At 35.2% G+C, this 13,587-nt stretch overlaps 1 protein-coding gene across 5 annotated transcripts in view; it reads left to right on the top strand.

Annotated features, from left to right (window-relative positions):
- The window catches only part of LOC143458637 (nipped-B-like protein A), a 28,681-nt gene that overhangs the window by 3,654 nt on the left and 11,440 nt on the right, over window positions 1–13,587 (top strand). For 2 of the 5 annotated variants that reach the window (XM_076955463.1, XM_076955467.1), the window contains exons 2-21: window positions 26–158; window positions 245–341; window positions 888–961; window positions 1,125–1,195; window positions 2,832–2,911; window positions 3,086–3,204; window positions 3,394–4,897; window positions 5,393–5,441; window positions 7,774–7,989; window positions 8,524–8,784; window positions 8,863–9,027; window positions 9,130–9,335; window positions 9,571–9,657; window positions 9,973–10,219; window positions 10,510–10,667; window positions 10,810–10,991; window positions 11,098–11,311; window positions 11,836–11,915; window positions 12,136–12,268; window positions 12,371–12,598. In XM_076955463.1, coding sequence (XP_076811578.1) covers window positions 26–158; window positions 245–341; window positions 888–961; window positions 1,125–1,195; window positions 2,832–2,911; window positions 3,086–3,204; window positions 3,394–4,897; window positions 5,393–5,441; window positions 7,774–7,989; window positions 8,524–8,784; window positions 8,863–9,027; window positions 9,130–9,335; window positions 9,571–9,657; window positions 9,973–10,219; window positions 10,510–10,667; window positions 10,810–10,991; window positions 11,098–11,311; window positions 11,836–11,915; window positions 12,136–12,268; window positions 12,371–12,598 — 4,304 coding nt within the window. The remainder of the gene's footprint in view (window positions 1–25; window positions 159–244; window positions 342–887; window positions 962–1,124; window positions 1,196–2,831; window positions 2,912–3,085; window positions 3,205–3,393; window positions 4,898–5,392; window positions 5,442–7,773; window positions 7,990–8,523; window positions 8,785–8,862; window positions 9,028–9,129; window positions 9,336–9,570; window positions 9,658–9,972; window positions 10,220–10,509; window positions 10,668–10,809; window positions 10,992–11,097; window positions 11,312–11,835; window positions 11,916–12,135; window positions 12,269–12,370; window positions 12,599–13,587) is intronic. The other 3 variants (XM_076955466.1, XM_076955468.1, XM_076955464.1) reach the window with 3 other exon arrangements.

The following is a 13,587-nucleotide window of genomic DNA, read 5'->3' on the forward strand; positions in this document are numbered from 1 at the left end:
AAGTTGTATGTTGGATTTTTTGCAGTGATTGAAGAATTGCCACACACAACACAAACACCCCATCATCTTGATGCAGCCAGCAGAATTTTAAACACCCCAGATGCTGCATTAGTTTCTCATATTGTAGATGCTTTTGCTTCTAATCCTTCAGATCTTATGTAGGTTTATATTTTAAATAGTTTAATTTTGTCATTGTACGTCATAAAAAAAATTGATGTTACAATAGTCATTTTATATTTCTTAGTCAACATGATTCCAGTAATCGTGAACGAGTTGGTGCATCTCCTCTCTTACCTGGTGTCTTTCCTCGCACATCAGATGTATACACCAACAAAAATGTAGTTAGTGTACATATTGCTTAAAAATTTGATGAAATTTTGATTAGCTTCAATAAAATACCACTTTTTTTACTTTTTCTATTCCAGTTGTTGATAGTAGGGTGGTGCAGTTGATTGAAAATAAATTTGAATATTGACTCCTGTGGTTATTTTTACGAATCCACATCTTGCAAACAGAACTGAATGAATTTTTTCACTTTGCATAAAACAAGAAGTTAACAGTAAAACGTTCAAGTGTTTGGTTGTGTGAAAGACTCCAAAATAGTGGTTTCGTTGCAAGAATTTTTATGATTTCTTATTAGCTTAAAATCGAATAATTTCTTTTATTCACCAGCAATACGAGAAGTTCACCCTTGATTTTCTTGCTTCACTTTGTTTAAAGTAAAATGAACATAGCTATTTTGGAGTCGCCTACATTCCGAAATTTATTGCTTGCATTTTTACATATTCAAATCCTTTTAAATTTTGCATATCGTTATCATGTATTGTCTTTGTATATACTGGTAATATATTTTTTGATTGTTGCACAAATTCTGTACGTTGTTACAGATGCAGCCCAATTTGAACCCTAACCTTCCTCATGTAGCTTTGTTTAACCCAATGACACAAAATCCCAGTACAAGGTGAGTTTCAGCTCATAAATTGAGTATCTTGGCAGTCAGAGATCTTAATTTAGCCAGTAAAATCCTTGAATGGTTATTTTAATACATCTTCCTTGAAGTATGTTACTAGGTTATTGATAACTTTGATCTAATTAAAACGTTGTACATATGATACGTGTTTCAGTGTTTCCATATCAGCTTATCCACCGGTTGCTGAACCTGTAGCAGGCACAAGGATGCAGTCACTTTACCAAGGTACCATAAACATGCTATGCATGGTATTTTGTTAATACAGCGTAATTGTACAAGGCAAGGTGTCTGGTGCTTCATAATCAAAACCATATCACAATGCTTTTCAACCCCCAGGCCGTACCCAAAATTGGGTTGCCAAGTGGTTTATGTGGGTATTTAGACTTAACAAATTACGCTATTTGCCATTTCAAAATTGCTTAGAATTCCACAATGTCTTAAAATTGGATTTAGCGTCTTAAAATTGAGTTTCAAAAAGTAAGATTTCGTTGTTCAAGTTAAGACTCATAATAAGTCATGAGCAATGATAGCTTACTTGAGAAACGTTAAACACACATTGTGCTGAAGTGGGATGCCAATGTTTTTATGCCTAAAGTTTGGGGTCATGGTTTGAAAAGGTTGAGAAACATTGCAATATTAGAACTTTTTTTACGAGGGTCAAACAAAAAGTAATGAGCCCATTTCTCATCTAGCTTTATTTGTTGTAGTAAAACACAATATGCACATAGATATATAGTTTCGAAATTAGGGATTTCAGAACTACTTTTCAATGTAATCTCCCTTTTTCTTGACGCCGACTGTCCATCGATGAACAAGGACATGTTTGCCAGCCTCGTAAAATTCAGCAGACTGCGTTTTCAACCAGTTTTTTACAGCTTGCTTGACTTCTTCCCCATCAGAAAAGTGCTGGCCCCTAACTCCTTCTTTTAAAGGTCCAAAAAGATGATAGTCAGATGGCGCCAGATCAGGTGAGTATGCTGGGTGGTTGATGGTTGTTCAGCCAAAAGAACTGATGACTTCACGGATTTTGAAGTTGGTGTGAGGTATTCCTAGAAATTCAGCCATTTCATCAATGGTGACTCTACGGTCTTTTCTGATCAGTGCCTTGACCCTAACACTGTTTCCAAGATTAACCGCTGGAGACAGTCTGCCAATCCTTGGTTTGTCCCGGAGATCACTCAAAACAGGCTTTTGTTCTTCACCTTTGATCTTGGATACCCACTTTTTGGCTGTGCTGTAGCCTATTGCAATTTCCCCATACACATTTTGCAACCTTTTGAAGATGTTTAATTATGGTTCTCTTTCCCAAACAAGAAATTCAATCACAGCTCTATGCTTATGACAAGCATCCAACAATGAGGCCATTTCCAAAATGGCTGACGAACATGGATTGGCTTTAACAATTGTTTTCAATAAACCTTGAAACAACTATTTAAACTATAAATTGTCAAAATTTCTGAAAAAAATTTCAAACATAAATAGGGTAAATTTAAAGCAGGCTCATTACTTTTTGACTGACCCTCGTAATAAATTAATTGGTGGGTAAAATATATATCTGCTTTTGTGAAACCTCTGTGCTTCCAGCTATTCTGTGCGTGTTTCTTAGGCCTGTTTGGCATTGTGCGAGAAACCCTACTTTTTCACACCTTTCTGTGCAGTACTACTGCTACATTTGTACACATGCTATAGATTGGTTTGCCTTGATAGAAAGGTAGTTCCCACTGAAGTACGCTTAAACATGATAACAATTATCTGTTATCCTTTATTTATTTTCTATGCTTGAATGTTCTGTATATAAAGTTTTGTGAATTATAACGAAACCAATTGCTGGTTCAGTAATTTTTCTATTTTATGTTTTAAGGTAACAGCAGTCGTCCGCCTGTTTCAAAACCGGTGCAAGCTGTTGCACCACAACCAAGACATCCTCCACAAGTTGAAAAGGTGTGAAAGAAAATTATTTTTTGCCATGGTTGCTCTTTTGCAATGGTAGATATATGGCTGTTAATAAAATTGCAGCTGTAAATTGTAGCAAAGCAAATGACTAGTGCCTATGCATAGACACTGCTGCAATCATTTTACTGTAGAAATAACAAGATTACCCATTGATTTTTTTAGACCGTTCACGCTGAGAATACTACAATGGTTTATGATCAGAAAGCTAATCTTCTGGTGAATTCCTCATGCAATACACCTGTGCAGCAGGAAGAAAATCCCAAGATATGCTTAAAGATAAGGTAATATTTACAGCTAGTGTTTACAAGCTTTTGTTTTTTTCGTACAAAAATGTTAAATTGAAATATAATCATCTTTTGAGAACTCTTTTTAACCACATTTTTTGCATGTTTGTAAGTAAATGTCTTAATATCTATGCCTCTCTTTGCTCATTTCAAAGCACAACCTTAACGAATGAATTCTTTTTTAAGACGAACCAAAAAGGGCCACAAGCACAAAGAAAAACATTCAAGTAAACATTCTATGGAATATGGGATCGTATCTTCGGACAACAAGCCTGAAGGAGCTGGCCCAATTAAACTTAAGCTTTCACGAGTTAAGCAAGCACCCATGACTGATGGGAACAAGGTTTCTACAGAACAATCCTTCAAAGTTTCTTCTCTTACCATGCCAGAAACTAAGTCCGATGCCTCAGCAGGCATGGATCAAAAACAAGCAGAAGATGCTGCTACTGCAATGGTGAAAGCACTATTCAAAGAAAACCACCCATCATCACAACTGAATACTCCTGATGTGAGTACAACTAAAAGCAGAAATTCCAAGAATGAGAAACGTCACAAACATAAACACAAAATAAATTTGTCACAGCAGCATCCAAACTCTGAATTTGTCAACTCAAATGAAAGCCGAGATGTTTTGCAACAGCGCCTTAATTCGTCAATGTTTTTGCCTAGTCAGCCTCAACATTCCACTCAGATTCATACAGCTTCTGCTGCAAATAAGTCAAATCCCATGTACCCTCAAACTAACCCCCCACACTTGCAGCAGCAAGGTTCACATAGTAATCCGGCTTATAATGCCACCCCCTATATGCCCCATAACCCAAATTTCCATTCTACTCCAATGCAAGGTCAGCAGTCTCAGATGCAGAGTCAATTTATCTCATCAACTGTGAACACTCACCTGAACCAGACGGGAACAATTCAAGGTCACTTTAGATCACCTTCAGTTATGCCTCAGTACAATTCAAATGCACAGCAAGAAGGAACAGCTTTTTCACCAAACATCTCATCACATCCCACGCAAAAACAACAGATGTTTTCGTCTTCTGATATGTGGAACGTATCAAAATCTTCACATCACTCTTATTTTGGTCATGCAAACCAGAGATCTCAGATGGAGTTTGCTTCCAAGCCTCCTCCATATACTGAAGCAGTTTTAACACAACAGCAGAGCCACAATCAGTTTTATCAACCGGTGAATCATTCGAGCAGGGCTATTGAATCCCACTCTGCAATATATTCCCAGAATCATCAACAATCTGTGCATCCTCCTCAGCAAAATGTTGTTCGGCAGCCTGGACATCAACATCCTGGCCATATTAAAAGAGAAAGCAGCTATCAGGAAAATGTTGTACAACAGACAGCTTTTCAATCTGACCACGATTTGACAAGAGTATCTCAAAATATATCTGAAGTAGCACAGCAAACTCCATTTCAAATGAAAGTGTCTGAGCAAGTGAAGTCCCAGTTTCCCTTGCAAGAGTCAGCCCACATTACATTACCTTCTCAGATCCTGTATGAGCAAACTAGGCTTCAATCTGCAAGCACTGAATCCTTGCAGATACAGCAACCTCATGTTTCACTGGAACGGGAATCCTTAACCTATAATACTTTTCCACCACAGCAGGCAACGGACCAGCAAATGATATCAGCAAAACCGATCAAGAATGTGAACTACATGAACACGCCATCAGTAAGCTTTCTAATTTTTAATTTCAACATTTTTCTAATTGTTAAGCTAACTTAAGCTTCATGCTTATGTACAAATACTTTCATGCATACATTAAAATTGATTGATAGACATTTTTCAACCAATTTTTTTTTCTCCACCAAAATTTGACTGTAAAATGTTTCAACACAATTGTATCACATTCTGAAGTTCCAAGCAAGTTGCAAAAAATGCATATTTTTGAGAGTTTCCTGAGATTTTTTGGAATAGTAGTCATGTGTCTAATTTGATAAACAGTAAGTTTCTATTCAGCATTTAGTACTGATGCAAACTTTTTGTTTTCAATGATACCTTGCTCGTATTGAGCTACTATAATAACTGAGGATAATTGATTATCTATTTATGACCAAGCTGTATTTGCGACCCTTAGAACAATCCTGGGGTCCCACATTTGAGTGGCAACTCATACATTGACAAAGCTGGTATTACGTTCTTTTAATTATCATTATTTTTTTACAGTCCAATGAATATTGTGCTTCACAATCAAATGCTAAAGCAAAGAAGAAAGGTAAGTTGCTGTGGCTGGCATGAAACAAACTCCATTGAAGTATAGTTTCGCTATATCAAATATGTACACTTGTACAGTATATATGTTTGCTTTTTTAAATCTGATTGAAATTATGCTCCCTTATCTTCAGACATATGGCTTAGTAGTATTGATTAGCCCAGTTAGTTTAGCTTACCTCACTAACATTTTTTGTTCTGTATCAGGTACAGATTTCTGCACAAGATATTATTGCTTGGAAAAACACAGGCACCCAAGTAGTAAAGCAGTGAATTTACATAGTAGCCAAAGCAGTGATTATTAGATACAATGAAGTGAAGATGCAGAGCTTGTACTGTTTTGGTTTATGCCATTAAAACAGTGGTTCTCAAACTTTTTTCATTTGTGCGGGCCCCACAAATGAAATCTTGAATGGTTTTGCTATACATTCCAGATTTTTTGAAAATGAAAACATAAAGGTTGCTTTTATTTCATTGTGATAAAATATAGATTGATTCTTGACAAGTAACATCTTATGATTTTTAGTGTTTTAAAGCGATGGAATTTTATTTAGATTAGAATACATTCAACAGAAAAATAGTAACTTACTTTAAAGTCCCATCGACTGCAGTGTCAGCCAAGTACTATGTCATAGTATATCTGACATCACAATCATATCAACATAAAATTGTGCAGTAAATGCAGCATACACAGAGGCAGCACTATACAACTTTTATGCTGTGAATGTAGGGCTAGTTAGGATTGCTTCATTTTTTGTTTGAGTGAGTGTGCAAGGCCCCTTCGCTAGGCCCATTTTCCAAAATTCTGTTTAATTAGCCTAAAACCGGTCCTGGCTACATCAACCTTTTTTGTTATGTAATTGTAAGTGAAAAAAATGTAAATAATCAAAAGTATTTTTAAAACTTTAGTGGCACAGCTGGAATGTGCTTGTGGTACACATTTTGAGAACCACTGCGTAAAAAGTGGAAGACTGTTGAGATATTTGATAGTTACATGATGCTATGTTTATTACGGTTGGTTCCTTTTGTGGAAAGGATCTCAGATGGTGTTCTGTAGAAAATATCAAAACATTATCTTTAGTTTTACAGGTATCTTAAAGGCAAAATAGGTTTAGCAAAGTATGACTGAAAATGCAGGCCAAATTGTAGATGATCCACTTGGTCTAGAAATAAGCAAGATTGACTGGACTTCAGGGAAAGGATCAGCAGAATTTGAAGCCATTTTGAGAAACCAAGGTTTTCTTAAAATCACTCCCGTTGCTGTTTGGAAAAGTGAAAAATTTCAAGTGCAGCAAACTGTAAAATCGGGTGCAAGTGGTTCAGCCAAACTCAGCAGTCAGAAAATTATGGGAAAATCCAATGTCCAAGCAAAACACAACCCTCACAAAACAGTTATTGTTAGATGTGTGCCCAAGGAGAAAGATAAAGCAACAGGCAAAGTTTTGTATACTACTAATTTGCATAATTTTGCGTAAAGCTCCGCTAATGATAGACGTGTGGTATATTTGTATAGAATAAGGCAGAATCATTGTTTAAAGCCATTAAAACACATCGCCATTTCATCTTGCGAATTTTCCAACCAAAAAGAATTTTGAAAATGTGTACCGTAATCCACTGGACAGTGTATTTCTACAAAACAGTACCACTTGTACTCTAATGTACTAAATAGACCATTTAGTTTACAGGTCATACATATTTCATTTCATGAAAGTACCAAAGACTTGCCAGTGATATCGACATCTTTTACTGTCATTTTCCGTGTAAAATTCACCACACACAGTTATTGCACAATATTTCTCTGGGCTAGTTGAAGGTACAGTAACCATGATTCACGAAAGGCACAGCTATTTTCAGAATTGGTGTTAGTGGTTTGGCTCTTGGTTGTTGAATGTGCTTTATTGCATGCACTGATATGGGATAGAATATAACTATCATAGCAGCGCAAGTGCAGAAAGAATTTCTGCTCTTTTAAGACATAAATTCGAGGACATGTTATCTTTGGTTGAGGTTAAGTTTCATGGATTGGAAGGCATTTGACAGTTTAGTTTTATTCTTTTTATACTGTAGCATGAGTTGAAAATAAATTTGTGTTGACTTCAAAGCACAAGGTCTATATTATGGATATTTATACTTTTAATGTTGTATTATTAGTTATAAAATGGTTGTGGTTAAGAAACTGTACAAAGTTTTTTTCAAATATATGCAAGTTAAGTACATATGTTGTAAAGATTAGAGTCATTATTTCAACTCGAATATTGCTGATATGTTACACTTTAATGGCTGTTGTCTAGTTTTACCTGAGTTTGTGTTAATTGTGGTGAAACTTATACACATAGGGCACAAACAAACGGGGGGCTTTGAACATGTGCGTGTCAAATTTATTGCTGATGCTGAGGAAGCAGACATCTATAAGTTGAAAGACATAATGTATCCCGATGACACTGAGGTGTCAAGCTTTTCTGAACTGCAGCCTGGAATGCAGGTTGTGGCTAAGTGGCCAATGAATGGAAAATTGTATGCTGCGGTGGTCATTGACCCATTGGATAACACTGGTTTGATAATTGGTTATTTTATGTATTTTAATGTGTATCTTGTCTACAGAGTATTTTTTTTATCAAGTATAAAAAATAAAAGATTTTATGCAATTAAAAAAAACAGAATAAGAATGAGTATAACAAGGTCCTGCATCTTTAAACCATTCATAAATATAACACACATAAAAAAGTAGGAAAAATCATTGAATGAACAATTTACCACAAAACAATTTACCAAAAGACAATTTACACAAAGCTTAAACGCATTTTTAATTGCTGTATTTTTCCGTGTATGAGTCGCATTTTTACCAAAATGTATGGGGTGCCATTAATAGTTTGACATTGATTGTAGCCATAATAAGGCTAACACATACTGAATGTTGTTTTTGTAAATGAAATCTGTTCAAATAATTTTGTTTAATAATTCAAATTAATTTTTGAGGCAGAATTTTGGCATGCGACTTAAACACGAATAAATATGCAGACTAGATAAAAAAGTTAAATATTATGTTTTTTTTCTGTGCTTTCAAGTAAAAAGCTTATTAATTGCAGGGCGGAGATTTAGGGAGCGCAAGCCACCTCCCAAGCCATTCCAAGTCCAACAAACTTCTTCTCGCAAAGATAAAAAGTCTTTTCATGAGCCATCAGTTGTTTTAAATAAGCTTGATCCGAGTGCTCTTCCATCCAACATCATGCTTGCAAAAGCGCTACCTGAGCCAACTGGGGATGAATTTGGAGCTTACATATCAATGGCAGATCGTATTAAACTCAAACGAAGAGAGAGAATGCAAAAAGATTGGAAGCCCAAAGATGGTATGAATGAGTGTTAGCTTTTTAGTAAAGGAAATGCTTCAAATAATAGCAATTGTTGAAATATAAAATACATTTCAGGTAAAAAACGAAAACGAACTGCTTCCACCTCTTCTGAACGCAACTTAATTTCTTTGGATGTATCTGATGAAGAATTTACCTCTCCTGCAAGGAAACGATCTCATCAAGAAGAAGTTCGGAAGAAAGAGAGACGAAGAACAGCAGAATCTAGAATAATGCATGGAGGTATTTAGATTTAATTTGTGCATGTTGTGTATATAGTTAAACCCAGTTAATGAGTGAAAATGTGGTTGATACATATGTTATTGGTCAAATTTACTTTTAAAGATGTAGCTGGCTCATTTCAACGACTAACTTCGATGATAGCAACAATATTTGATGAAATGGATGCACTTGATCCCAGACTTTTAAATGAGGCCCAGAGTGGTCAAAAGGAGGGCAAGATTCCACAATGTTTGCTTCTCTCTCGTGCACAGCTTCAATATCTGAGTGGGGAAACTGCCAAAATCAAAGCCATGGGTATTATGCATCAGGTAGACACTGACTGCTGTTTTTTGATCATTTAGGTTATCCTTTTCCGATTCCTAATTAATTTGTGTGATGTTTTTTGATTAATCGCTGTTATTCAGAGGTTAATATACAGATAAATTGACATTTTTATAGTTTCTTTTTCTTTAATGAGCCATAAATTTAAACAGTTGCTGGTTATTATAGTTATGCAATTAACAGCTCTGTTGGCTATTGCTGTAGAATATTTTGATGTTGTAGATGCCCAAACAAGACCTGGTCAGACTGCTTACCCTACTAGAACCAAATATGAGAGATGGAGTTAACCTGAAGCCTTTAAAGCCCAAGGTTTCAACAACTAGACCAGATTTTAACAATGTTTTTAGTTTATAAGATTAGCAAGCTTATTAAATTTATGTTCTAGTCTAGATAGTTGTACAGTAGTATCAATAACTGTATCACACGGGTTTGGATTTTAATATATTTCTTGAATAGAATACTTACCACCTAGTTTGTTATGTTATGTTTCAATAACACGCAGAATCGAAAGTGTAGTTTTGCAATATATACCAGAAAGTATTGCTTAGTATTATCTCAAATTTTAGAAAGCAACAGAAAACTTTCGCTGAACCAGCTTGTCATGTTTTTTGTAATAAATTTTAGGGGAACTCTCCAGAAGAGCAGAAGTGGAATCGTGAATGTCGTTTAGATCGGGTTAACTCAGCAACTGAAGCTGCACTCACTGCCATGAATATTATGACTGCAAAGTACATGCCAAAAGCTGTCTATCTTGATGATGTCATGGATCGAGCAGCACAGCTTCTGCGCCAACAGCTAAATAATACCATTTATCCAGAGTATGATCTTGTGTACAAGGGAACATCAAGTCAGAAAAAGAAAGGGCAGAAAGGTAAGCATGGTCAATATTGTTAAACTGCTGAGGAATGTTGTTGTAATGGTCATCTGAAGATCAAAGAGAAGAGCGTAGCCAAAGTAGGTTTGCAACATGTATTGCTGGAATAGATTCAAGTCTATAATAACTGACTTGGATACCAAGGGGTTTAGTGCTATTGCTATGACATTTGATTTTATTCCTATGGTATTTGGTCTAATTCCTCCATTGACTTCATACCAAACTGCCTTTTAACTGTTTGCTCATTGATATGTTATAATACATAAATTCTGTTTGTGGATTTGCAGAGTTGACCAGCACAGCCAGCACCAAGATGAAAAGAGCCCATTACAAAGGTACAAAAAACAGAGCAATTCTCCAACTTTATAACAAACTAAACATTCTTCTTAGTCTATGGGAAGAATTGGTCATGGTTCAGCCATTAACTGATACAACGATATTGCAGGTAATGACATTTTTGTAAATAATGATGCTTTATTACTTCTGCAGTTTTATTTGCAAATTTAGAACACCAGCACTTTGCTGATATAAAAAATATTCAGTTTTCTCAAAAGTGCCATCTTTCATCAGAAATCTTTTTTGATTAGATTTCTTCAGTTGGTATATCGCCGTTTTTTGTTGAAAATGTGAGGGAACTGCAGCTTAGTGCTATTCGACTGACAACAGGAGTGTTCTCGCGATATGACAAACATCGGTCACTTCTCCTTGAAGATATTTTTCAGTCGCTTGCCCGCTTACCCACCAGCAAAAGAAACCTTAGAAATTATAGGTACCCTGGGTATTACATAGATATGTCTGTGTGCCTATCCAATCACATTGGCAATATTTCTCTTCTAGTTATAGGTCATCATAACTTTTACTTTTAATTTATTCAGGCTGACATTTGCTGATGAAGTGCTGGATTCTTCTGATGAAGAGGACCATACGAGTGGTAGAAAAGGAAGCGCAGGAGTATCCGGTGGAGAACTGCAACATATACAGATGGTGTCAGCTCTTATTCTTCAAATGATCCACGCAATCGTTCACATTCCTCTTCCAGAGCCTGAAAAAACTGACATCGCTTTTAAGGATGCAAAAATTCAACATGAAGTAGGATGAATTTTTTTATTTCATAGTACAATTATCACTTTCAATTCCACTCATTGGTTTAATATTTTCTGTATATGATCTTTCTCTGTTGATGTAAGATGCAGCCTTTAATTCTGAATGTAAAATGAAAATGCAAGACTGAAGATTTTAAACCATATTCCACTCGCAGTTTGTCAACTCGTACTCATAGTATCATTAACCTTTTTAGATGCTCCCTTTAATAAGTCTCTGCTGTGAAAATATTTTCAGTCATTTGAAAAGTCCAATACATACTGCCACAAATAATAAAAAGTTTTACAGAATTGTTTTAATGTTTACCAAGATAAAATTTTCCCATAACATGGCTGATAAAGAATGACATGTATTATGGATTTTTGCACATTTTTGAAGTTCACCTTGTAATTGTTGGTTCCTGGTCACAGTTTTTCTAATTTTAAAAATAGAGAAAAGCAATACAAAACGTCATCAGAACAGAAGTAGTGCTTGCTGATACAATTTAACGTTTGACTTTTAATGTTTGTCAGGTCGATGAGCTGAAAGTTGTCACCAGTTATGAAATGGCTGTTAAAACTGCACAAACGTTTCTTTCTGTGTTTTTAAAGAAGTAAGTTGTGGTTTGTTTTGTAGATTGTAGACATAGAGCTGGATGCTGCCAAAATCACTCTTGCTAAAAACTTTCTTGTTATTATTTTACTCTGATAAATAATTTTTCTGTACACTACACTTGTGTACAGTGTACACCACTGTTAATATATGATTTGTCATCTATACATGCCAACTATATATCTTAATGTAATCAGAATTATCAAAGACATTCATTGCAGATGTGCCAGCAAAAATGAAGATATTGATTACAGACCACTTTTTGAAAATCTAGTTCATGATCTTTTGGCTACAGTGAATAAACCCGAGTGGCCTGCATCAGAAATGCTACTAAGCTTGCTTGGAAGATTACTCGTGAGTATTTACTGGTTTTGTATTAAGTTGACAACTTCACTGCATTCAGTAGTTGTTTAACTGCATTTACATCTCTAAATATAAACTAATCTGTTGCTGTAGGTTCACACTTTCAGCACTAAATCAACTGAGATGTCCCTAAGAGTTGCATCGCTGGATTATCTTGGAGTAGTTGCTGCTAAGTTGCGACGAGACGCAATCACAAGTCGCACAGATGTTTCCACTGTCCAAGGTCTTCTTCGTAGACTGGAGGAAGCAGGGAATGAACAGGATAATGAACATATTGAACAGGTGGACAAACAGGAGAAAGAACCTCAAGTAAATATAGAGGTGTGTTTTAATATTTTAATGGTGGCTAGTGCAAAGACAAGTTTATCTTATATTGAAGAGCACAATTAGCTAAATAAACTGATCAAATGATTTTGATCAACTGGTTGCGTAAATATTGCCAAAAATATGTCACAACTCACTAGTTTAAACTCATAGATCATTGTGACCTGTTTAGCAGGTATGATATCTCACTCTGCTAATTTGTCTTACCACTTTGTAGTTGCAATTTAATGCAACAACCACAAGTTTAAATCTTATCGTAAGAAGGGCTAAACTAACATTCTCTGGAGGTAAACAACATACATTACTGTCCTATATAATTAGCTTAAGTAGTAAAACTGCAAAGTAAGTATTGGTTTAGTTAATTGGTTATTGCAGCTTGGTGTCTATTTTGATAATCTTGTAGAATTATTATTTACAAACAAAGCAGGAGACTTCTGTAAATATTGATAAAACAAATATAACATTTCTGCTTTTCAAAAATATTACAAATTATATTATAACAAATTATTACAAACAAGAAACAACTCAAACAGAAGAAAAGATATTGCAGCTGTAGCTGATGTAGCGATGTTTTTATATTCAAGAAAAATATCAAGGATTGTCATCTATTGTATTTTCAATGAGGCCTGTGTTCATTAATTACCCCACACTTGTAACTGTCTAACTGCTACCCCACTGACTATAATATACTTAAATATTTCTACATTAATAGCAGTGCAATAATTATAGAGCTTAAAGGTGACATTAAAACTTCAGAACGAGATGCTATTTGCTACATTTAAACATATTTTTAGATAGGCTCTATAGGCTCCTGCGGTTGGCCTTATATTAACACAAATCCAAAACTCTAGCTAAGTTTTAGTTTAGGAAATAAGGTAGCTTGTTGCATGGTAGTTATATAGTTGCCCTATGTTTAGTAATGTGATAATATTGGTTGGTATTTGATTTATGATGTGTATCCATGGTGTTTTAGCTTATTTTAAAAT

Source organism: Clavelina lepadiformis, chromosome 5, assembly GCF_947623445.1.
Source record: "Clavelina lepadiformis chromosome 5, kaClaLepa1.1, whole genome shotgun sequence".
NCBI lineage: Eukaryota > Metazoa > Chordata > Ascidiacea > Aplousobranchia > Clavelinidae > Clavelina > Clavelina lepadiformis.